At 48.9% G+C, this 22,932-nt stretch overlaps 2 protein-coding genes across 3 annotated transcripts; one reads left to right on the top strand and one right to left on the bottom strand.

Annotated features, from left to right (window-relative positions):
* Nucleotides 1-234: 234 nt before the first annotated feature.
* On the top strand, nt 235-17,393 carry KIF4A (kinesin family member 4A). Of its 2 annotated transcripts, XM_014888003.2 has the most exons (30): nt 235-361; nt 445-559; nt 1,238-1,428; nt 1,650-1,739; nt 2,339-2,505; nt 2,671-2,765; nt 2,946-3,065; nt 4,084-4,259; nt 4,738-4,799; nt 5,457-5,592; nt 6,034-6,092; nt 6,272-6,377; nt 7,067-7,132; nt 7,417-7,602; nt 7,987-8,090; nt 8,271-8,415; nt 8,873-8,983; nt 9,471-9,554; nt 10,236-10,349; nt 10,534-10,689; nt 11,403-11,497; nt 11,920-12,049; nt 12,709-12,879; nt 13,238-13,345; nt 13,526-13,603; nt 13,688-13,789; nt 14,416-14,565; nt 15,307-15,423; nt 16,084-16,206; nt 16,674-17,393. In XM_014888003.2, exons 1-30 carry the CDS (start codon nt 239-241, stop codon nt 16,857-16,859), a joined length of 3,666 nt encoding a protein of 1,221 aa, XP_014743489.2. In that variant the 5' UTR covers nt 235-238; the 3' UTR covers nt 16,860-17,393. The 2 variants fall into 2 exon arrangements, with proteins under 2 accessions (XP_014743489.2, XP_088029243.1); XM_088173117.1 differs by lacking the exon at nt 15,307-15,423.
* A 1,441-nt stretch (nt 17,394-18,834) lies between these two features.
* On the bottom strand, nt 18,835-22,679 carry TAF9B (TATA-box binding protein associated factor 9b). Its single transcript, XM_014886147.2, has 7 exons — nt 22,590-22,679; nt 22,421-22,502; nt 21,826-21,962; nt 21,237-21,371; nt 20,575-20,656; nt 19,881-19,994; nt 18,835-19,446 (listed from the first exon to the last, which is right to left on the bottom strand). Exons 1-7 carry the CDS (start codon nt 22,638-22,640, stop codon nt 19,286-19,288), a joined length of 762 nt encoding a protein of 253 aa, XP_014741633.1. The 5' UTR covers nt 22,641-22,679; the 3' UTR covers nt 18,835-19,285.
* Nucleotides 22,680-22,932: the final 253 nt, after the last annotated feature.

The raw sequence follows: 22,932 nt of genomic DNA, 5'->3' as shown, positions 1-22,932 counted from the left end.
CAGTCCTGCGGCCGCCCCGCGACACCGGGCAGGGCCAGGCCGGGCCCGCTCCTCCCCCGCTCCAGGCCTGGGGCTTCCGCTCCATCCCCGAGCCCCGGCAGGGCCGCTTCACCACCCCCCCGCTCCACCTCTGAGCCCCGGCAGGGCCGCTGCACCCCCCGCTCCACCCCCATCCCGGGCGGGGTCCCCGCTCCGTCCCCGCTCCCGCCTCACGGCGCTCGTGTCCCGCAGGCTGGCGATGGTGCGGGAGGACGACAAGGGCATCCCGGTGCGCGTGGCGCTGCGCTGCCGGCCGCTGGTGCCCAAGGAGACCAGCGAGGGCTGCCAGATGTGCCTGTCCTTCGTGCCCGGGGAGCCGCAGGTGAGGCTCGGGGGGCTCCCGGGGCTCCCGCAGCCCGGGCCCGGCTCCGGCTCCCAGCGCTGCCCCGTCCCTCTCCTCCGCAGGTCGTGGTGGGCAATGACAAGGCCTTCACCTACGACTACGTGTTCGACCCGTCCGTGGAGCAGGAGGAGGTTTTCAACACAGCGGTGTCGCCTCTGGTCCGAGGCATCTTCAAAGGTTTGTCCCAGATCTCGGCGCTTTGGAACCTGCTCTTCTCCACAGAACGAGGGGGGTGTGTTCCCTGAGGCCGCTGCTTCCCGAGGCTGCCTGCTTTTCATGGAATACCAGAAGAGTTTGGGTCGGAAGGGACCTTAAAGCCCATCCTGTGCCACTCCTGCCATGTGCAGGGACATCTTCCACCATTCCGGGGTGCTCCAAGTCCTGTCCAGCTTGGCCTTGGACACTTCCAGGGATCCAGGGGCAGCCTCTGAACATCCTGTGCCAGGGCCCCACCACCCTCACAGGGAATAATTCCTTCCCGATGTTCCTGTTGCAGTGGGAAGCTATTCCCCCTTGTCCTGTCACTCCAGGTCCTTATAAAAAGTCCCTCTCCCTCCTTAAGAATAACACAATGAATTGATAAACATCCTGTTCCAGGATGCTGTAGTGGAGCTGGGATGGCAGAGAATTTGTTCTGTGTTTCTCTTATCTCTAGTGAAAAACCCACTCTTAAAAAAGAGCTGAAATAATAATTTTGTCTGTGCTTTATGGAATTTTCATCGCCTTTTTTTTTTTTTCTCAATGTTCCTGCCTGTGATCTATGATTAAAACTGATGATTTTCTGGAAGAGTGATTTTCAAAAATGCAGCTTTCTGTGCTCATGTGACTCACCCGGGTGCCCTTTGTTTCCCTCAGGATACAATGCCACTGTCTTGGCCTATGGACAGACGGGGTCAGGGAAAACCTATTCCATGGGGGGCACCTACACTGCCAACCAGGAGTATGAGCCCAGCGTGGGGGTCATCCCCAGGGTCATCAAGCTGCTCTTTGAGGAGAAACAGCAAAGGCAGGATTGGGACTTCACCCTCAAAGTTTCTTATCTGGAGGTAAAAGTTTGGTTTTTATCAAATTAGGAATAAAGGGAGATTTGAGGTCACCTCTTTTAGGTACCAGATATTGATTAAATCAACCCTTAAGTTGAGGTTTTGTCAGTCCTTTCTGGTCCAAGGTGAAATGAGTAAAATATGATGCCAAAGCAGCCCTTATTTCAGCACAACTGCCCCTCTCTTTGGCTGGTAACTCTGAGCTGCTCCTCTGCTGCTTCTAGATTTACAACGAGGACATCCTGGACCTGCTGTGCCCCTCCCGAGAGCGTTCCCAGCTCAGTGTCCGAGAGGATCCCAAGGAAGGCATCAAGGTCTGCCCTGCTGGGTGTGGGGGTGACAGGGCTGGGGACTGAAGGGGTTTATGTGGAATTTTCTGTCGTCCCTAAAGCAGTGGGATGGGGCTCATCCATGTGTTGGGAGCAGCACAGAGAGATCCAGGGGGATGGATCCTCAGGGAAAGCACAGCTTGCCAAGGAGCACATCCAGTTCCTCCTGCTCATCCCCTCTCTGGTTTGTGTCCCTGGGATCTGCCTCTCTAATCCTTTATTCATACAAATCCCTTTCCCATCAGCCCCTTCCTGTGCCTGGCACAGCTCCCAGCTTGGCCTGGGATATGCATGGATTTGTCCCTGGAGCCCTCAGGAGCTCTGTCTCCATCCCAGAGCCCAGCTGGCTCTGGAATAGGCAGAGGAACTTGGGGATGTTTAGGAAGAGGTGATGTGATTCCATGTTCCTGAAGTGAAATTCAGAACCAGTTTTTCCTGGGAGTTTCCTTGCCAGGCCCCTGGCTAGAGGTGACACTGATTCCTGGGAATGGGCTGGCACAGTCTGAAGTGCAGGGAGATTTTTCTGATCCCAGGTGGGACAAAGAAGAAGCAGAGGATAAACAATATTTCCTTCCTGGCTACAGATTGTTGGGTTGACAGAAAGAAATGTCACCTGTGCCCAAGAGACTGTGTCCTGCCTGGAGCAGGGGAACAATTCCAGAACTGTGGGATCCACGGCCATGAATTCCCAGTCCTCCAGATCCCATGCCATCTTCACCATCTGCATTGATCAGAAGAAGAAAAATGACAAGTGAGTGTCATTGTGCAGCTGATGAGAATGACTTTCCCAAAATTTCCTCATCCTGATCCTGAGCTGTGCTTTTCAAAGCAGTTCAGGTTTTGGCTCTCTGAATTTTCAGCTCCTGGGCTGCTCCTTTTCCATCTGGGAGAGTAAAACAGTTTCTTTCTGCCCTAGGAATTGCAGTTTTCACTGCAAGCTACACCTGGTGGATCTTGCTGGCTCTGAGAGACAAAAGAAGACCAAGGCTGAGGGAGACAGACTCAAAGAAGGTCTGTGGGCTGGGAGTGCTGGAGTTTGGATTTCTTCTCAATTGGGAGTTAATAAAGGAGCAAAACACTTCTTTTATCCTTTAATCTGCTTTTTAACCTTGTTGAAGTTTTAATAAGGGCAGGAAATGAGGAGTTTGGAGCTGTTGAGGTGGCTGTGCTCACTGTGAGCTTTGTCTGCAGGAATCAACATCAACAGAGGCCTCCTGTGCCTGGGGAATGTCATCAGTGCTCTGGGAGATGAGAATAAAAAGGGAGGGTTTGTCCCCTACAGAGACTCTAAGCTGACCAGGCTGCTGCAAGGTGAGAGAAGATGATAACAAAGCCTAAACTTACAGGTGCTTTTTAAATAACAAAGCAGGACAAAACCCCCCAGCTCAGAGGGATTTGTTTGTTTAATTCCTCACTGAAGCCAGGCCTTTCCTGGACTCTTATTTTAGGTTGCAAATGCAGTGAGATGAGCTCAGAACGAGTCCTACTCTCCTGCACTTTGTGTGACAGGAGGAAACAAGACAAATTAAAGGCATATTTTTGGTGGAGAGAAGGAAGAGGGGAAGTCTGGGAGCAGAGATCTATTATTGTACCTTAATTATAGCAACTCCCTGGGTGATGTCACAGCCAGAATGAAGCTCCAGCTGTCTGTGCCTTCCCTGGGATTTGTTTTCTTAGTCTGAATATCTGGTCTTTATTTTTCAATAGCTGGGATTTGTCTTTTAGTGCATTTTATTTAAGCTACCCTCTAATTTGTGCAAAGCTTTAGTAATGAAATTACTGGGATTTTTATGGTAATTACATAATTTGGTGCAAAAGCTCTTCACTATTTTCCCTGTCTGAAAGTACCTCATTAAAACCTGGATTAGGCTGGATGTGGGGGCTCTTTTTTTTCCTGATGAGTAGCTTTAGGAGCCAATTTATATAAAACCAAAGGATGAAGTTCCATGCAGCTTTGTGTTCTGTTCTTAGCCAATAATTCCTTTAACTGGTGAAAATTCTGGATATTCATGGACATATTATTGGAGAGGGAGAAGAAAGGGGCAAACTTGAAAGAACCAAGCCAGAAATGGCATAAAGAAATTTTTTATTAGGGCAACAACTGGGGCTTCTGGGGTGAAATCTTTGGTTTCAAACCCTGACTTTGGCTTTCAAAAACCTGCTTTAATACAGAACTAAGTGGGCAGAGGAGAAAGTAATGAGTGGCACCAAAATCCAGCCGATTAATCTGCATTTTGGGAAGCACTCATGGGGCTGGAACCCTTGAATGATGACATTTCACTATCATTGTTGCTCTGACAGCTTTGACATTGTTTCTTTTCCTTCCCAGACTCCCTGGGTGGGAACAGCCACACCCTGATGATTGCCTGTGTGAGCCCAGCAGATTCCAACCTGGAGGAGACCCTGAACACTCTGCGTTATGCTGACAGGGCCAGGAAAATCAAAAACAAACCCATTGTCAACGTGGACCCCCAGGCAGCTGAGCTGCACCAGCTGAAGCAGCAGGTACTGGGACATCCCCTCATGTTCTGAGCTCAGCAAAGCCCAAGGGAAGGCACAACCTCACCAAAAATGCAAAACATCCCTAACGTGCATTGCTGTGTCTCTGGACTGGGAAGGGGATGTGTGGATATTTCTTGGAGTTTTCCTGCAGCCAGAGAAAAGTGGTGGTGCTGGTGTGGTTTAAATTTCCCTTCCACCCAACAAATCATTGCCTGGTGAGGCACAATTAGAAATGCAGAGATGGTTTGGTGCTTTCCTGACATCTGCCTGTGCCCAGCAGGGTGGGAAGGGAAGAACTTTCCCTAGGGTGATCCCAGAGAGAAATGAAGAACCTTTTATTTGAGGAATAAATGACCTGAAATACTGTAACACCACTGCTCCTTTGCACAGCCTGTAGTAAAAAGGCAATTATGGAACAGGAGAGTCAGGAAGGATCCGTGGAGCTGCTACATTTATGAGCAAGAATTATTTGTCTTTGTAGGTCCAGCAGCTCCAGGTGTTGCTGCTCCAGGCCCATGGAGGGACCCTGCCTGTGGCTCTCAAGTAAGATTTGTTATTTAATGTCCTATGGATGTGTATTTATCACACTCCAGAGAAGTCTCTGGATCTCCTTAGCTCTGGGCAGTGCTGTGGAGACAAGGGAGAACAAATTGGTTGCTTTTTTTCCCCCCACTTTTTGTCATCCTTACTGGAATTCCCTGGATTTAGTTTTGTAGTGAATATCTCATGATTGCAAAAAATCTATTGCAGGAAGTAAAAGAGGAAGCAGGAAACGCCTCCTGAATCAATTCCTGTCTCTGAGACCCATCCATCCCTGTTCTCCTTGCCCCTCTACCCCTAAATGTGGGGCAGTTCCACCTCCATTATCCTTAAAAGCACAAAATCTGGTACAGAGTTGGATTGTGCAGGTGTTGTGTTCTGGGGATGTTTCAAAACCAAGTCCATGGAGTTCACAATCTCTGTTTGGAGGCTTTTCCTGCATTCTGGAAGTGTCCAAGGCTTTGGACAGAACCTGGAGCAGCCTGGTCTGTGAAAAGTGTTCCTGCCCTGGCAAGGGCTGGAAGAGCTTTAAGATTCTTCCTCCCCTCAACAATTCTAGGCTATTTATTGTAAATTATTTAGGGAATAATAATAATTGTAGGTGACTTCAGTGCTGTCCCAAAGCCCAAACTCACACCCAGCTGCTCTTTGCTGTTGCAGTGGTTTGGCCCCCTCAGAGAACCTCCAGTCCTTGATGGAGAAGAACCAATCCCTGCAGGAGGAGAACCAGAAGCTGAGCCAGGGGCTGAGTGAGGCTGCTGGGCAAACAGCACAGATGCTGGAGAGGATCATCCTGGTGAGTTCAGTTATCCCAGGAGAGCTCTAAATTGCTGGGAGTGAATCAACAGCAGCTCCTGTATTTATGACATATTGAGAATCGTTCTTAAATGCTCCTTTCATATTGATTCCAAATTAATCAGAACCAAAAACCTGCCAGAATCTGTTGGCTTTTAATTTCCTTTTGGAAAAAGGAGACCTAAACCTTTCAGCTTTTTAATACTTTAAAAGTTTTATTTTAATACTTTAAATAGCACTTGCATACCTGTGTTCTCCTTTCCCTACCCTGTATTTTTCCTATTGCCTGCAGTGTCTATCCCTGAAAAAATGCTATGAAATCCAAACTGGTGCCCTGACCATGAGGGATCTTTCAGTGCATTGATTTTCACACTGCCAATCTTTTGCTGCAAATTAGTCAGCTGATTCCTCTACAATTGAATATAATTCTAATTTCTTTTAGACAGAGCAAGAAAATGAGAAGATGAATGCAAAACTAGAGCAGCTCCAGCACCATGCTGTGTAAGTGTCCCTACACCCTTCTCCTGGTTATAATGTCCTTGGGAATTCAATATTTTCAGTGGGATAAACTGGATTCCATCAGCTGGGGTTTGTTCATCAAGAATTAATTCAGAGATTGAGTAGGTAAAGTTGTTTTTCCCTGGCACCAACTTGCCATGGACTTGTTCTCATGTTTCCAGGTGCAAGCTGGATCTGCAGAAGCTGGTGGAGACTGTGGAAGATGAGGAATTAAAGGAAAATGTGGAGGTGATCCGGAACCTGCAGCAGTTGCTGGCTGAGCTGCAGGTGAGGCTGAACCCAGGGATGGGGGAGCTGGATCAACTTACTCAGGAAATCTGGGATTCCAGTCAAGCAACTTCCCTCAAGGAACCCAGGAGTTAAAAGTGTGAAATGATTCTTGAGATCAGAACTGTCCTGTTGTGCTTTAGTGCTGCAGAAAGGCCACTTGTGCTGCTCCTGGGGGAAGGAGGAAAATCCATGTAAATCCATGCCAAGAGATGAAACCATGCCCCAGTGAGGGCATTTTCATTTCTACATGAAAAAACCTGATACTGGAGCTTGACATGGATTTACAGTCCCTAAATTGGGTGGAGTGTTCTAAACTTGGTGATTTTTATGGACAATGTAAATTGCAGGCATCTGAAATTGTTAAATGGAAGCTTCCAGGCTTCTGTCTAATGGAGGAATTTCAGTTCTCCCTCACTGGACATTCCTCTGTTCTCTCTCCCTCCTCTTCCTGTTCTCTCCAGTGCTGGAGTTCAGGGAAGATTTCAAGGAATGATTTTTCCAACCAGACAAGGAGGAGTTTCCTCACATTCCTTGAGGAGGAGGATGATGGTCTCTTCTTTCCAGAGAGGTTCTAGCCAGAGAAGAATTACATTGTGCTTTGCCATAAAGTGCCAACAGACTGTTATTTCCTTAATTTTATTTCATATTTCCCTTCTCATCCAAATTTTCTTCTCTCTGTCCACCAGAGTGAAAATGCTGCCTCCACAGAAGCTGCTGCAGAGCTGCCAAACTCTGAACAGGATTCTCCAGGTGTAAGTGAGGGGCTCAGCAGTGCACACCTCACTGGGGTGTGGTTTTATCTCTTTATCACTTTTTTCTGCTCCCTCCTCCTAGTTTTCTTACCCAAATGCTCGATAAATCATCTCTTTTGTCTGTGCTGTTTTAAACAAAATGTGTCCGTGGTCAAGAACCTGTTCTCATTTCTGCATATCTGATTTTTTTACATAAAAATGAATTTGAAGTGCTCTGTAGAAACAGAGATCGTGTAATTGAGGAGCTCTGGGTTGGTCTCTCCTCATGGCTGTGTCTCCTGCAGGAAGCTGAAGTGGGCCAGGAATCCAAGAGAGCCTCCAATGACTTCAGCACCCAGCACGCCCTGCGCCAGGCACAGCTCTCCAGGGAGCTGCTGGAGCTCAACAAAGCCCTGAGTCTGAAAGAGGCCCTGGCCAAAAAAATGTCTCAAAATGATACTCAGCTGGGGCCCATTCAGTCTCAGTACCAGGTAAAGCTGAAATCCTCCTTGGTCAGTTTGTTTTCCCCAATTCCTGCTGGGGAGGGAAGGGAGATCTTTTCTCAGGAGCCTGTTCTGATTTGAGTCTATTCCTTAAGCTGGGTCCCTGCTCCCTTGTGCAGTTTTCCCTGCTGTGCTGGGATCTCCCATCTCTGAAATGATGCAGTCAGGGTGTGACAGTGACTCTGTGCCCACCAAAGCTCCAGAGTGTGCTGGGCCAACCCCTGTGACCCCCACACTGCTCTTAGATAAGGTGATTTAGCAGCCTGCTGTGAACAAATGGGGTTTTTCAAGGTTTCTCTGTCTCAAAGCTTTGCCTCAGGGTGTCTTTCCAAGGTTTTTATTTGGAGATTCATTCTTCCTATTCCTTCCTAGACCAATATCAAGGATCTGGAACTGGAGGTCAGCAATTTGCAAAAGGAAAAGGAGGAGCTGGTCCTTGCTCTGCACATGGCAAAGAAAGACATCAACCAGGCCAAGTAAGAAGGGTTATTGTGTCTGAAAATCCAATGTCTTGCACTTTTATCATCTGTAAAAGTGTGCAAGGACTGCAGAGAAGTCTCCTGTTGGCTTCCAGCAGCAGCAAAGGTGACAGAGGTGACATTTTTCATGAGGTGTCTCTGAAGCTGGAGAGGATTTTTGTTGTTGTTTCTCTCCAGGCTGAGCGAGCGGCGCCGGAAAAGGCTCCAGGAGCTGGAAGCACAAATTAATGAGCTCAAGAAGAAACTGAATGAGCAATCCAAGCTCCTGAAGCTGAAGGAATCCACGGAGCACACGGTGTCCAAACTGAACCAGGAGATCAGGGTAAGCAACAGGCACCCCTGGCCTGAGCCATGTGGGCAAAGCAGTTCCCAGGCAGGAATGTCAGAGGAATCCCAGGCAGAAATCCCAGTCCAGGGATCCACTTTCTGCTTAGACAGACTGACAATAGCAGTTTTTGACAAAATTCCTGTGGCTTCATGACCACAATAGGCAGGTGACTGCTGAGATTTGAGAGGAAAAATAAGTCCAAAGTATCTTCTGGCACTCTTAATTTATTGTCTCAGTCAAAAAATTTGATTCCTCTTTCCCTAAAATGTGTTAGTCTTCCCTTTATGCCTAAAAAAAAAAAAAATAAGTTTTTTAGCACTTTGAGAGTGTCCTGAGTGGGACCACAGTAAGACTTCCTTCCTGCCACACCTGGCAAACATGGGGGAATGGAGTTTGAAGCTCTTTAGGATGTAAATCCTGGATAATTCTTCCAGCCACTGGTGTTTTTCAGGAAATGAAGCAGCAAAGGGTGCAGCTGATGCGTCAGATGAAAGAAGACACTGAGAAATTCAGGCAGTGGAAGCAGCAGAAGGACAAGGAAGTGATCCAGCTGAAGGAAAAGGTGAGCAAACAAGCCCCTCACACTGTTCCTCCCTCCAAAGGAAGGGTTTGTTTGAAGGCTACAAAGTTTCTTTAACTGAGAAGCATCTGAGAAAAGCTGGGAATGCTTTGAAGAGAAGCTTGGCTCGTGTGGCTGCCACTTTTCACCACGTGGACTTGTTTGTGGCTGGAGATCTTCAAGCTCTTGCCACAGCTGACTCTGCTCTAAAGCAGAAAGCAAAAATAGTCAATATTTGAAGGATTTAAAGTTGTAAGGTTTGGCCTCAGCATGGGAGGATTTTAAACTTCCCAATGAAGGTTGGATCTGCAAGTTGATAAAATCCAGCTGCTTGTGGTGGCTGAGTGCAATGGCCAGCAACCACCTGGAGTTTGGTGTCACAGCAATTCCTGCCCCTCAATGCCTTGGGATGTTCAGGCTGGAATTTTGGGGCTGCAACCTTTCCTTTGTCATGGAAAAAAATGACTTTTCCAGCTGTTTTTCCTTGCAGGACCGTAAGAGGCAATATGAGCTCCTCAAGCTGGAGAGGGATTTCCAGAAACAGGCCAATGTCCTCCGGCGGAAAACAGAGGAGGTGAGGAGCCAGCATCTCCTGGAAATTCCCAAGCAATCCCTAAAGTCTGCCAAATGGGGCTGGAGGAAGGAACAGGATACACAGAAACCTCTTAAAGGAGGTTTAGAGGCTGGAAAAAATGCTTTTCTCTCTGTAGAGAAATCTCCATTTCTGCCTTGTAGCCTTTGAGAGATCCCAGTTAAATTTGCTCCTTAAAGGAATTTAGAGGCTGGAAAGAAAAGCTTTTTTCTCTGTAGAGAAATCCCCATTTCTGCCTTGGGGTCTTTGAGGACTCCCAGTTAAATTTGCTCTTTAAAAGCTAAATGACTGGGTACCAAATGACTCTGAGTCCCAGGTTCCTGTGGCAAATCCATGCAGATGCCCAAGGTAGGAAGTGGGAAATGAGTTTGGGTGGTGGATCTACAAGGTTGCAGCTCAAAATCCTTTCAGGATGGTTTTGTAAAAGAAATGCACCTTCAAACCCTCATTTTGGGGTTTTCTTCTACCTTCAGGCCTAGAAGGAGCTTTTCTTTAAAGGAGGAATGGCAGCAAAGGAAATAAATCAAGGACTGGAATCCTTGAGTTAAACCAGGATTATTTGAGATTTATTAACCTTGTGCTGTCAGCTGGGAATCCCTGGTGTTTCCAGCTGCAGCAGATGATTTGCAGTCCCTGTTCAGCTCCTTGTGGAATCTTTTGCAGGCAGCAGCTGCCAACAAACGCCTCAAGGATGCCCTGCAGAAGCAGAAGGAGGCAGCAGATAAACGGAAGGAGACCCAAAATCGGGGCATGGAAGGAATTGCTGCACGAGTCAAAGTGGGTAGCAGCATTTGTTCATCCCAACACTGGCCAAACTGGGATTTGGGGTGGGTGCTGCTGGAGCACAGCAGGAGGACCAGGGAATTGCAATGGGATTATTCAGTTTCTCTGAAATGTCCTCACAGATGTTTCAGTCCTTGCGCTGAGCTCAGCCATTGGATTTTGGGGGTTATTTTTCCAGACTTGGCTTGCAAATGAAGTCGAGGTTCTTGTCAGCACTGAGGAAGCTCGAAGACACCTGGCAGACCTGCTGGAGGACAGGAAAATCCTGGCAAAGGAGCTCCTTCAGCTGAAAGAGAAGAAAGATGCTGGAGAAAACCCCCCTCCAAAGCTCCGGGTAAGAGGGAAATTCCCCTTTTCCCACCCCACTCCTCTGGCTCTTCAGCAATACTGGGTTCATTATTCTCACTCCTACTTGACCTGTTCCCTCAGAGGGTGGGGATGGGCCCCACCCTTGTCTACCTTTCTGGGAGGAAAGGGTTAATGTTCTTGTCCTCTGACACATCAGGGACAAGAGGTGCTGAAGGAACTTGTTGTTTAATGGAATTTAGGAAAATTTTTTTCCTGAAAGGGCAGTCAGGCTTTGGAATGGGAGTTTAGAGGGTGGAAGGAAAAGCTTTTCTCTCTGTAGAGAAATCCTCATTTCTGCCTTGTGGCCTTTGAGGCATCCCAGTTAAATTTGCTCCTTAAAGGAATTTAGAGGCTGGAAAGAAAAGCTTTCTTGGAATGGATTGCCCAGGGAAATGATGGAATCACCATCCCTGAAAGTGTCCAACAAACGTCTGAATGTGGCACTTGGGGACATGGGTGACCTGTCAGTGTTGGAGGAATGGTTGGACTCAATGCTCTGGGGGAGCTTTTCCAACCTCAAGGATTCTGAAGGATGTGAGTGGCTCACTCCCCTTAGCAAAAACTTTTGGGAAGGAACAATGGAACTGAAGCTGTGGGGAGATGCCTGGAGGCTTTTGCAGCTGCAATATCTGTAAATGTGTGTGATTTTTTTTTTTTTTTTTTTTCCCCCCCCCCTGCATCCCTGTGCTGTGACTGCAGAGGCGCACGTACTGCCTGGCTGACCTGCAGGCTCCAGACACTGATCTCTCCATCTCCAAGCAGATTGAGAGCCTGCAAACTGAGATGGAGCTCAGGTAAGCACTGCCACAAAGCTCATCCACACAGCCTTGCAGAGGCTTTTCCCTCATTTCCATCCTAACCCCTCTGGGAGGTGGAAGAGGATGTGAAACACACAGACTGGGAATGATGAGGGAAAAGTGTGGGTTTTCCTGGCTGGAATTTTTCTGAAATGTAGGAGGAAAATACTCAACCACTTAGACTGGGTGTTTTGAGCTGTGAGTGGGTAGAAGGGATAAACCTCCACTTTTATTTGGGAATGTGGAGTGGAGACAAAACTCCCCAGGGCAGCAATGCATGTTCCAGGTGCTCTACTGAGCAGCAAAAATCTCAATTTCTACTGCTTTACTTAATATTCTGGGAACAGTCACATTTAGCCCAGAAAGCAGCCTTGGTTTTCTCCTGTGTTGTAACCCCAAATCCGTGGATTCTTCCCCAGGAGTGCCCAAATAGCAGATCTGCAGCAGAAACTCCTGGATGCAGACAATGGAGATCGAGCCAAGCAGCGCTGGGACAGCATTGCCACCATCCTGGAGGCCAAATGTGCTCTGAAGTATCTCCTGGGAGAGGTAAACCCTGGATTTTCCTCTTTTATCCCTGAAAACAAAGGCTTAGCCAGAAATAAAAGGAAGAGACCAAAGGAATTTGTGTGGGGCCGTCTTGTAGTGGATGAGGTTTATTCCTTTCTCAAGTTAGGATTAAAGTAATCTGTACTGGGGAGTGAAATCTGAAAAACAGGGAAGAGGAATAGATGAGGGTCTGGAGATAACAGAATGGGAAAGGGAAAATTTCCAAAGTGGAAGAGAAGAAAAAGTATCTAAAATTCCTCCTGAATAAGCAGGGAAACAAGGGCAGTGCTGGCTGAGGTCAGGGGGAGCAGTGGAATTGGTGTTGAGATGGGAAAAAGAGAAATTTGGGATATTGTGGGATCAGGGAAAGAGCAACTGAAGGACAGAATTACCTGTTGCTCCCTGGTGCTTGGAAATCCAAGGAAAAGGGTGAAAAGGAAAATACTTTGAGTGTTACAGGAAAGGAGGTGAATTCAGAACAAGACCCTCAGCTCCCTGCTTTGCACTTCCAGTGTCTGGCTCTGAATCTCTCCTGGTTTCCTTGGTGCTGAGGGCTGGTCCAGTTCCTGGGGTGGCTGGAAGTTGTAGGGATGCTGCCCCTCCACACTGTCCCAGCAGGGAATCCCTGTCCCAAGCCATCCCTTGCTCTTGTTTTCCAGCTGGTCACCTCCAAAGTGCAGGAGAGCAAACTGCAGAGCAGCCTGGAGCAGAGCCAGGCCAGCTGTTCTGATGTGCAGAAGATGCTGATGGAAGAGAGAAACCACATAGCAGAGCTGGAGGCAGAGTTCCAAAATCAGATTTTGGTGCAGGAACAGCAACACCAGGAAAAGGTGAATCTCAGCTCATGGAAATCTGGGAGTCTGATCTCCAGGTCTGCTCAGAGATAAAGGCAAAGGGGGATGTGCTGAAATGAAGCTGGTGCTGAATATCAACTCAAATTTTCTTGACTTTTTGCAGACAGTTTATTAAAAGCCAAAGAAATGTCTGTATTTACCCTGTACAAATTGGTTTATTCAGTAACTTTCCTCCTGCTTTAAATGAGGAGGTTACACATGAGCACAAGATCACTTTTCAAGTAGATCAGGGTGGAATTGTGCTGGAAGTGGCAGGAAATTTCCCTGAGCCTGGACTTTGATGCCAAGTGCTCCTCTCAGGAATTCACCCCTGTTTATTCCAACTTCCTTTCAGGTTCTGTATCTGCTCACCCAATTCCAGCAGAAAGAAGCAGCAGAGAAGAGATTGGAGGATTCCCTGAATGAGCAGGAGAAAAAACTGCAGGAGCGACTCCGGTTCCAGGTGCAGTGGCTGGGGAGGGTGGGAATCCTTTGGGATACCTGGAATTAGGACAAGGATTGATTGTGTGTTCCCTTTGCAGAAGCCTGCATGAGGTGGTTGTTGTGCAGGCTGGAATCACTCTGGGGGGATTTTCTCTTATTTATCTCCAATGAAAAAAATTTCCTCTCGTCTTGCAAACAGGAGGAAGAGCTGGAAAAAATGAGGGAGATCTGTGAGAAGAACCAGGAACTCCTCCGGGAAAATGACAATCTGAAACAGGTAGAGCCTTGTACAGACACCAGAGCCTCGTGCCAGTTGGGTTTAATGTTTTTTTGCAGAAATAATTCTTGACCCTTTTGACAGAAAATGCTGCTCCTCCAAGTTGCCAGTGGCCAGAAGCTCCGGCACATCCAGCAAAGGCTACCCGAGTCTCCAGATTCTTCTTTTGATTATGTTCCACCCAAAGTAAGAGACTCCACAGTTTGCATTGCACCTGAATTCTGTGCCAAAGTTAATCTTGGCTATTGATAATGTGTTTTTTTTCTATCAGGCACTTGTTTTTACTCATTGAACTGGTCCTTTTCAGAAGGCTCAAATACCTTGCATCAGTTTTTTGATCAAAAAAAGGCAAACAGACCCCCAAGCCTGTTTCCTCATTGTATTTCTGACTCTGTATCCTCCTTCACAATACAGATTGTTTTTCTGTAGCATTCCCAGTCATTAAATTATGGAGCAAGGCAAACTTTACTGCTTTGCAAAGAGCCAAATGTTAGTGCTGGGAGGAAGAAATGATTTAAAAATCTTTTGGACAGGAGTGTGACATGCTGTTTTTGTTTTTTTTTTTGTCATGTGATGTGACATCAACTCAGACTTCCAAGGATTTGTCATTAATAGTTTAAATGGATTGAATTTTCAATCCTGATAATTAGATCTTTTTTTTCCCCTCCCTTACTCTACAACCTTCATGGCTGTGACAGACTCTGAAAACCTTAATAAAACATAACAAAACCTTATTAAAACATAATAATGATGAATCAAATATAATCTGTGTGATTTTTGGTGGCCTAACCCCTCGTGCTCCTGTGTCACAGCCCAAGACTCGCCGGCACACCACGGCCAAGCCCCGAGCACCCAGCCCTGAGATGGATGTGGAGGAGCTGCTCTCTGACTCTGGGGAACTGGAGGATTCTGACTGGCTTCCAGGGAAAGCAGGCAGAGGAACAAGGAAAAACCTCATGGGGGTAAGATCCAGCTGCCCTTGATCCAGTGTCTGTTAGGGAATCACTTGCTGTGTCCAAGGGTTGGGTGTGGAGCTCTGAGGTGTGGGGCAGAGCGGCAGGAATGGGTTATTTGGGTGCCTGGGGAGATTTGCGATCTTCCCACAGACACAGCAAAGGTTGTCTGCAGTCAGCAACACGTTTTTGGACAGGTTTTCCTTGTCCAAGTCACCTTCTCCCATGTTCTGTCCTGTCTGAGCTGGCCTCTGCTTCAGGAACAGCCCCAACAGCAGCCAGATCCATCCAGAGAGCCAATTTTAGGGGAAAAGAAATGCCAAAAAGGAAAAAAGATGGCTTGTTGTGGATCCCTTTTACTTTTGGGAATCTGCAGCCTCCAGTCCTCACAGAACTTCAGCTTCCATCTGACTGTGTCAGTCTGGAGTTTCAGCCTGGGGCTCAGAAAATTCCTGAGGCTTTGGGGTGGGGACTCCTTTTTGTGGAAATGAGGCACAGAAGCTGGGATCCCTTGGCATAACCTCAACCCAGGCACCGAGTGACTGCAGGTACTTATCCTAGAGATCCTGAAGATGGATCTCTAGGTGGAAGGATTTTATTCTGGATATTAGGAAGAAAATTATTCTGGGATGTAGGACTGGCAGCAAAATGCAACAAGGGGCAGCTTGGGGCTGTCATTGTCCTTGAGATGGCACAGCTGGCAGGACCTGGAGCATTCCAGGATCCATTGGATCCCCCTTCCCTCCACAGTGCTCGTGCAAGGGCCGCTGTGGGAACAGGCAGTGTGGCTGCAGGAAGCAGAAGTTGGGATGCACCGATGGCTGCAGCTGCACCCCGGCCATGTGCAGGAACAGGGAGCGGGGCCTGGTGAGTGCTGCTGGCTCTGGGGGACCACAGGGGCTGCAGGGCCTGGATTTGGGCAGGAGCAAGGCTGGATGAAGGGATAATTCCCACACAAGCATAGTTTGTCCAGGCAGAGCACGTGCACTTTGCTGAAACTCTGTGAATGTCACTAATTGGTGCTTCTCTGGTAACTGAGGACAATTTTCCACTGCAGGACCAGACTCTGCCTTTCAGCACAGACATTTGGAGATTCACAGCAGAGATTTTCGTGTTCCCACTTCTCACCCAACAAATCTGAGGACAAATAATTTCAATTTTCCTTTTGGACTCACTAAATTAAAGTTGTGTTTTTGGCTTCAGACAACACAAAATCTTGACTCATGCCCAGATTTCTTTTTAAGGATGGAAGGAATGGTTTGGGGAGGGGGTTGTAGCAGTGGGAAGGTCCATGAGAAACTGATGTTCATTGAGGAAGATGTTCCTAGTTGGAATTTTGCTCTTGGATCTCAGATGTGGAGCAGGGACATCCCACAGTGCTCTAATTATTGCCTATTTTATGGAGACCTAGCCTGAGCTTGCAGCATCCTGTACTGTGGAAAACTTCCCAGCTGGAGAGCAGGGGGATGTGGTGGGAAGGGAAGGGATGGATGTTCTGCAAGAGCTTCACCCTCTGCTGCCCCTCAGGAAACCACAACATGTGAGGAGCACAAAAGGGACTCAGAAGGGTCCTTGAAGCTGGAGGACCCCATGGAGGTGAAAGCAGAGGAGAGCTTCTTCCAGCCTGTGTGTGTCACTCCAACCACAAAGGTATTCCCGGGGGGAGCAGAGCTGCTCAATGAGGGATCTTGGAGGGGAAATCACCCCTGAGGAGAAGCTGCTGCTGGAAAACTCTGCACAGCTCCAGGCAGCTCGTGTGGAAGTTGAGAGTGTGCCACAGGCTTGCCATGTTTTCCTGCAGCACCTTCAGCAAGGAAAGGGGGGAGGTGAGGAGTTTGCAGGGTAAAATCACATCTGTCCATGTTCTAAGTGACCTTCAGCTCTTCTCTCTTACCTGGCACATGGCATTTCTCCTCAGCTAAACGAATTCCCTTATCCCATGGGAACCCACTATTCCAACTGCTGTCTCTTCCTGCTGGATCTTGGTATTTTGCCAAAAACTTTTGTCTTTCTCCTGATCAGTAAAAAAAGCAGCTCTTGAGGTTGGCCTGGCACTTGGTGTCCTGGCTCTCTCCAGCAGTGACTAACTCCAAAGCTTGTCCCTTGCCTTCCCACAGGTCCTGCAGGACATCACAGACCAGGAGGTGCTCCTGAAGATTCCCAGCTCTGCTGCCTCCCTGCTGGGGAGGGACGAGGAGTGCAGAGAGAACCAGAACCCCTTTGGGAAGAAGAAGAAGAGGATGCTGAGCAGCAACATCAGCTTCTTCTCAGGCTGCACCCCCATCAAGGAGGAGTTTAACTGACCTGGAGCTTTCCCATCCCTTTAGGCCACATTCCTGATGACTTTTGAGGGAGTTGGATTCTCCTGCTAGAGCAGCAGCTCCTGCCCTCAGCAAGGGAGTCAAACTCTGCTTCTTGCTGGTTGTGTCTCTGTAAATATTTGTGTGTTGGGGCAGGGGGAGGGTAAAAATCTTTCCTCTGGAATTCTTGGGAGTGAATGGAGGTGATTTTCCAGTTGGGTGTTCCCAGTTCCCTCCCTCCTGCTGAGCTGGGACCACTGGGTACGGTTTCACCTGTAATCTTGAGAGAACTCTGCACTGGAGCTCTGCTCCTGCCTCTTCCCACGGAGCCTGAAGGAACTTTTCCAGCTGCCCTGGGAGATCCATGGAGTGAGAAGGCCCTGGCTGAAGTCTTAAACCAGCCTGAACTGGTCAGGCTTTCTGGCCCCTTTGGCCACTGGACTGTCCTTTATTCAATGAATCTGAAACTTGACGTATGTGAATAATGTAGGAATTTTAACTCTGGTTTGTAGTTTTAATAAAGGAATTACTGAAGGATCCTGGCTTGGAGTTGGAATTATTGTGCACATCCTCTAAGAGCAGAGCTCTCAGGGGAGGCTAAACTTGGCCGTAAAACCAGCCCAGGAGTTGCTGCCACTGCTACCTGCTCATGTCAAACAACATCCTGCCTGCTTTTCCTTGCCCTCAGCCCGAAGTTAGGAGTCTCAGCAGGCAGAAAAGGTGATACATCTAATTTTTATTAAATTTATTTTTCCTCTACTGCCAATGGTGGTGACCTAGGGAAGTGGGATTTGAGTTTCCCTGAGGAATCCTCTTTATTTATTTACTTGTTGGATGAGGTTTCTGCTACGTTTAGGAAATCCCGGGATGGGAAGGGACCTTAAGGATCATCCATTTCCACCCTCCCAGCCTGCTCCAAGCCCTGTCCAGCCTGGCCTTGGTCACTCCCAGGACTGGGGCAGCCACAGCTTCTCTGGGCACTCTGTGCCACGGCCTTGTCACCCTCACAGGGAAGAATTCCTTCCCAAAATCCCCCCTTACCCTGAGAGCTGTAAAATAATTTCCAAGTGATTTAAATGAGGTTGGAACTTCTGAGGGCTTATGCCCTAACACAAGATTGTCCCAGCCACAGCTCATCCTTTAGGGTCAGTCCTGAGTCAGGGGTTTGGTGCTGAAGAACAGACACAGCACAAAAACATCAAATCTGCTGGGGGACAGTGCCAGGGGCTGAGGGGAGTGAGGGGAGCTTGTCCTGTGTCCCCTAGGAGCAGGACAGGGACAGAGGGAGCACCAAGGGCAGAACAGAGCTGGCTGCATGACTGATAAAATTCCATCATCCCAGGGGGAGGAGCCAAACATTTCCTACCTAGATAAAAACAGATTTGGAACACCAAGGCAGCCTTTTCCCACTGGATTCCAGAGGAAAACCAGACCCTTCTACATCATCACTGGACCTTTGGAGGAAAACTGCACCCTTCTCCAGGAGCACTGTCACTGCAGGAGGATACAGACACCATTTAATGGGACTGCTACCAACACCCTGACTGATGGGGTGTCACGTTGTATTCTGACTCTGTCAGTGTTTTGTTGTTTTGTAATACTGTATTTTTTTTTAATTTTCCTAGTATAAACTGTTATTCCTATTCCCATATCTTTGCCTGAGAGCTCCTTAATTTCAAAATTATTTTAAGTTGGAGGGATTTGCATTTTTCAATTTCAAGAGAGGCTCTTGCCTTCGTTAGCAGACACCTGTCTGACAGAAATAATGTCCTGCTCTAGCAGCACACCCCATACCCAGAGCAGTCACGGGATGGTGCCTGAGGCAATAATCAATAAAGTGCCAATAACAGACAGGGCAGCTGCAAACCCTGCTGGGATTGTTCTGTAGGGGGTGCTGTTATAAATGGAAATGAGTATCTGATGGGTGCATTATAGATGTGATTGTTTGTACACATAAATATAAAATATTTTCGAAATGTAACATGAGAATCATATATTTCTGTTTATATAGAAATACATAAATATGAACAGTTAAAAAAAACTCTCCACTTTATTTCCACACTCCCAAGGCCCAAACAGGGCCTTTCCCATTCCCACCCTCTGGAGTCTGTGTGAAATCCATGGGAAGGGCTCCATAAATCCCATGGGAAGAGCGCCCATGAATCCCACAAGAAGAGCTCTATGAATCTATGAATCTCATGGGAAGGACTTCTATAAATCCCATAGGAAGAGCTCCATGAATCCCATAAGAAGGGCTCCAAAAATCCCACAGGAATCGCTCCCATAAATCCCATGGGAAGGGCTCCATGAATCCCATGGGAAGGGCTCCTATAAATGCCACAAGAATAGCTCCCATGAATCCCATAGGAAGAGCTCCATAAATCCCATAGGAAGGGCTCCATCAATCCCATGGGAAGGGCTGTGGGCCCTCACAAGGCGTCGTAGTCGTCGTCGTCCTCGTGCTTCCTCTTGAGCGGGTTGGGGTCGGCGGCGCCGGGCGGGACCATGTTGGTGGTGATCAGGATGTTCTTGGGGCCGATCAGGGATGGGTTGATCAGGACGTTCTGCACCGTGGGAGTGGTGGGAGTGGCTGTGGGAATCATGGGAAGGGTTCACTGAAAGTTTGGAGCAAACCCTGCATTTTTCCAGGATCATAAAGCGGCGTGCTGCTGGAATGTGCATCCCAAAAGGGAGGATGGGGAAATGCTGGGGGGGTGAGGATACAAGGGGGAAGAGGGAAACAGGAGCCAGGGTGGGAGGGAGCTGCCCGGGATGATGATGTGCTGGCTGGGAATGGGAATCAACACTAGAAGCTCCTGGAAAGAGGGAGAAGGGAAGAAATTCCCACACCAGCTTGGCCAGAGCAGCTGTGGCTGCCCCATCCCTGGAAGTGTTCCAGGCCAGTCTGGAGCAGCATGGAGGGTGTGTCTGTCCATGGCAGGGGGTGGGACTGGATGAGCTTCTCCCTGCCAAGCCAAGCAGCCTGTGGCTGTGTGTTTATCCCTGTTTCCATCCCAGGAATACCTGACTTGCCAGCAGGCTGTGAGGATGGAATCTGGACAGTGAAGCGCTGCCCCGCCAGCGACACGGGTGCTCCCACCTTGGCTGACACCGACACCGTCTGGGCTGAGGGGGTACCTGCATTCAACACAACCCCACCAAAAGAAATCAGAATAAACCCATAAACGCTCCCAAAACTCCCTCCCAAGTGGAACCTGTTGTTAGACACAGTAGGAATGCACAGAAACACAAGGACACCACATATAAGGAGTCAGATTTCCAGGCAGAGCTGCACATTTGCTCATTTTCCCACATCTACCCCAGCCCTACAGAATTCCAGACTATAAATACTCACTGATTTTTAGGGCACAGCTCTAAATTTTAAGATCCTTTTAAAAATGGATCTTTCCCAGTGCTATTTAATTCAGCATCATACTGACACTGAGGAAAACAACCCTAAATTTAGGTAAAGTTCTTGAATAGTCCCTTAATAAAGAATTTATCACAAATACAGAACATCTGTAATGCATTTATGTTTAAATGCTATTGTAATACTATAGATTAATTAATGAAATTAACTTTCTGATGCTGTCAAACAATATAAGGTCAGGCAGTCCCTGACATTCCCTCAGAGAGAATGAAAAGTGTTTTAAACTATTCCTCTTTATTTTTCCTTCCTAAAATAAAGGTGGGAATCCCCTGTGGAGCTGTTTCCTACCCAAAGTGGGAGTGCTGGGCCTGCTGCTCACGGCACCCACGCTCAGGCGAGGGACTGTGATCCTGCCTGCTGTGGAGGAGACCTGTGAGGAGAGAACCAGGGAATTAAGGAATGGCCTGGAATAAACAGGAAAGTCCCTCCCCACTGAGGGACTTCTCAGCAAAGGAAATATTTTCCCTCTAAAGCAAAAACAACCGAAGTGGAAGTAAGAAATACTCTTTAATATCTACACCACAGCCTGACTTGTGCCTCTGACAATCTGACAGCTCCTCCTGGACATCAGGAGGAATTTCTTCATGGAAAGGGTGGTCAGGCACTGGAAGGGGCTGCCCAGGGAGGTGTTGGAGTCCCCATCCCTGGAGGTGTCCAGGGAATGACTGGACATGGCACTCTGTGCTCTGGTGGGGATTGGGCACTGGAGGGCTTTTCCAGCCTCAGTGATTCTGGGATTCTGCAGTATTTCTTTAACACTACAATATTCCCATATTTTAAAATTTCCATTTAAAATCAACCAACAATATTTACAAATCCAGCCCGGACACCTCCCAGCTGACACGCACGGGCCAATATTCACCCACAACTTTCACAGATGTGGAAAACTGCAAAGGAACAGCGCTCCCACCCCCCCAGGGCTGAATCCCCAATCCCTGAGCCATCCTTACCTTCTTCTGCAGGGATTTCAGGCGGTAGTTGGGGGCAGTCAGGCAGTACCTGTCGGGCGGCAGCCGCGGGCCCGAGTACGGCTTGATCAGCGGCAGCGGCGTCTGGTTCTTCTGGCGGGCAATGTCCAGCAGGAACTGCAGAGACACGGCCACACCCCGGGCTGGTGACATCCCCGTGTCCTACACTCATCCCTGTGTCCTGGTGACATCCCTGTGTCCTGCCCTCAGCCCTGTGTCCTGCCTTCATCCCCGTATCCCAGTGTCATCCCCATCTCCCGGTGACATCCCTGTGTCCTGCCTTCATTCCCGTGTCCCAGTGTCATCCCCGTGTCCTGCCCTCATCTCCGTGTCCCAGCCACATCCCTGTGTTCTGCCCTCATCCCCGTGTTCCAGTGTCATCCCCGTGTCCCGGTGACATCCCCGTGTCCCGGTGACATCCCCGTGTCCCGGTGACATTCTTGTGTCCTGCCCTCATCCCTGTGTCCCAGTGACATCTCTCTGTCCTGCCCTCATCCTCGTGTCCCGGTGACATCCCAGTGTCCCGGTCTCATCCCTGTGTCCCGCTCTGCCCCTCCCCGGCCGCACTCACGTCGCGGGGCGGGGGCGATGTGAAGGATTGGTCCGTGCGGCACTGGATCGCCAGGCGCACGTCGTCCGCATCCACGCTCGACTTCTTGGCGTGGCTCGAGTAGATCTTGGCGTCCTCCAGGATCGTGGTCACGTATCCTAGGATGAACAGGCTCTGGGTTAAATGAAATGCTCTCCATCCTCATCCTCATCTCACCCAGCTGGCTCTGCAGCCTCTGGGTACTGCTCAAACTGCCCGAGGGCAGCTTTGGATGAGATAACGGGGAGGAATTCCTCCCTGCCAGGCCCTGGCACAGGTGCCCAGAGAAGCTGTGGCTGCCCCTGGATCCCTGGAAATGTCCAAGGCCATCATGGACGCAGCTTGGAGCAATCTGGGACAGTGGAAAGTGTCCCTGCTCAAATCAACTTTCGATCTGTCATTCTGTGATTACTTTCAAAGAGTCACAGAATTACAGCTGGAAAAGATCTCCACGGTCACCGAGTCTGACGGGGGCCCCCCGTGGAAACATGGATTCACAGAGCACTCCCTGCTTCCCTCAACACTTCCCTGCTCCCCTCCGGATTTCCCCGCGCACTTCCCGCCCGGCCCCGCTTACTGTAGGCGAACTCCAGCATCTGGTTGATGACGCGCGGCTCGTACTCGGTGATGCCCATGTCCTTGAGGATCTGCGCCATCACCTGCGGGGGGGACACAGGCACCGCTCAGCCCCCCGAGCCCCCCGGTACCTCCCGGTCCCGCCCGGATCCCCCCGGACCCCGCGGTACCTGCGCGTCTTTAGGCGCGCTCTTGGGGGACGCCATCTTGGTCGCCTCCATCGCTTCCGGTCATGTGACACAACGGGCGTGGCTACGGCGGCCGGGAGGGCTCGTTACTATGGAGACGCGGCCTAGAGGGGTTGCCATAGAGACGCGGCCTAGCAAAGCAATAATTGAGTCTACTATAACTATTCATGTAGGCCAACTGATGCACAGACCCAATCTGCTGGATTCAAGTGATTGTCTTCCCGCTCCCCCTGCCGCAGACAGCCCAGTGCCCCCATCTGGCCTGTGGTGATGCAGGAGGGGATGTTTTGTTATGTCATGAACAGCTCTGAAGCCACTTTTAAAA

Source organism: Sturnus vulgaris, chromosome 14 (assembly GCF_052056855.1).
Source record: "Sturnus vulgaris isolate bStuVul1 chromosome 14, bStuVul1.hap1, whole genome shotgun sequence".
Classification (NCBI taxonomy): domain Eukaryota; kingdom Metazoa; phylum Chordata; class Aves; order Passeriformes; family Sturnidae; genus Sturnus; species Sturnus vulgaris.
The sequence above is the reverse complement of the archived record's forward strand: the minus strand, read 5'-3'. Positions and strand labels throughout refer to the sequence as shown.

Coding starts and splice junctions, on each gene's coding strand:
- TAF9B (XM_014886147.2), bottom strand. CDS start 22,640: ATGGAGGCGACCAAGATGGCGTCCCCCAAGAGCGCGCCTAAAGACGCG. Junction 21,963..22,420: donor GATGCTGGAGTTCGCCTACA/GTAAGCGGGGCC, acceptor TGTTCATCCTAG/GATACGTGACCACGATCCTG. Junction 19,447..19,880: donor ACAGCCTGCTGGCAAGTCAG/GTATTCCTGGGA, acceptor TGATTCCCACAG/CCACTCCCACCACTCCCACG.
- KIF4A (XM_014888003.2), top strand. CDS start 239: ATGGTGCGGGAGGACGACAAGGGCATCCCGGTGCGCGTGGCGCTGCGC. Junction 5,593..6,033: donor TGCTGGAGAGGATCATCCTG/GTGAGTTCAGTT, acceptor AATTTCTTTTAG/ACAGAGCAAGAAAATGAGAA. Junction 16,207..16,673: donor GTGTCACTCCAACCACAAAG/GTATTCCCGGGG, acceptor GCCTTCCCACAG/GTCCTGCAGGACATCACAGA.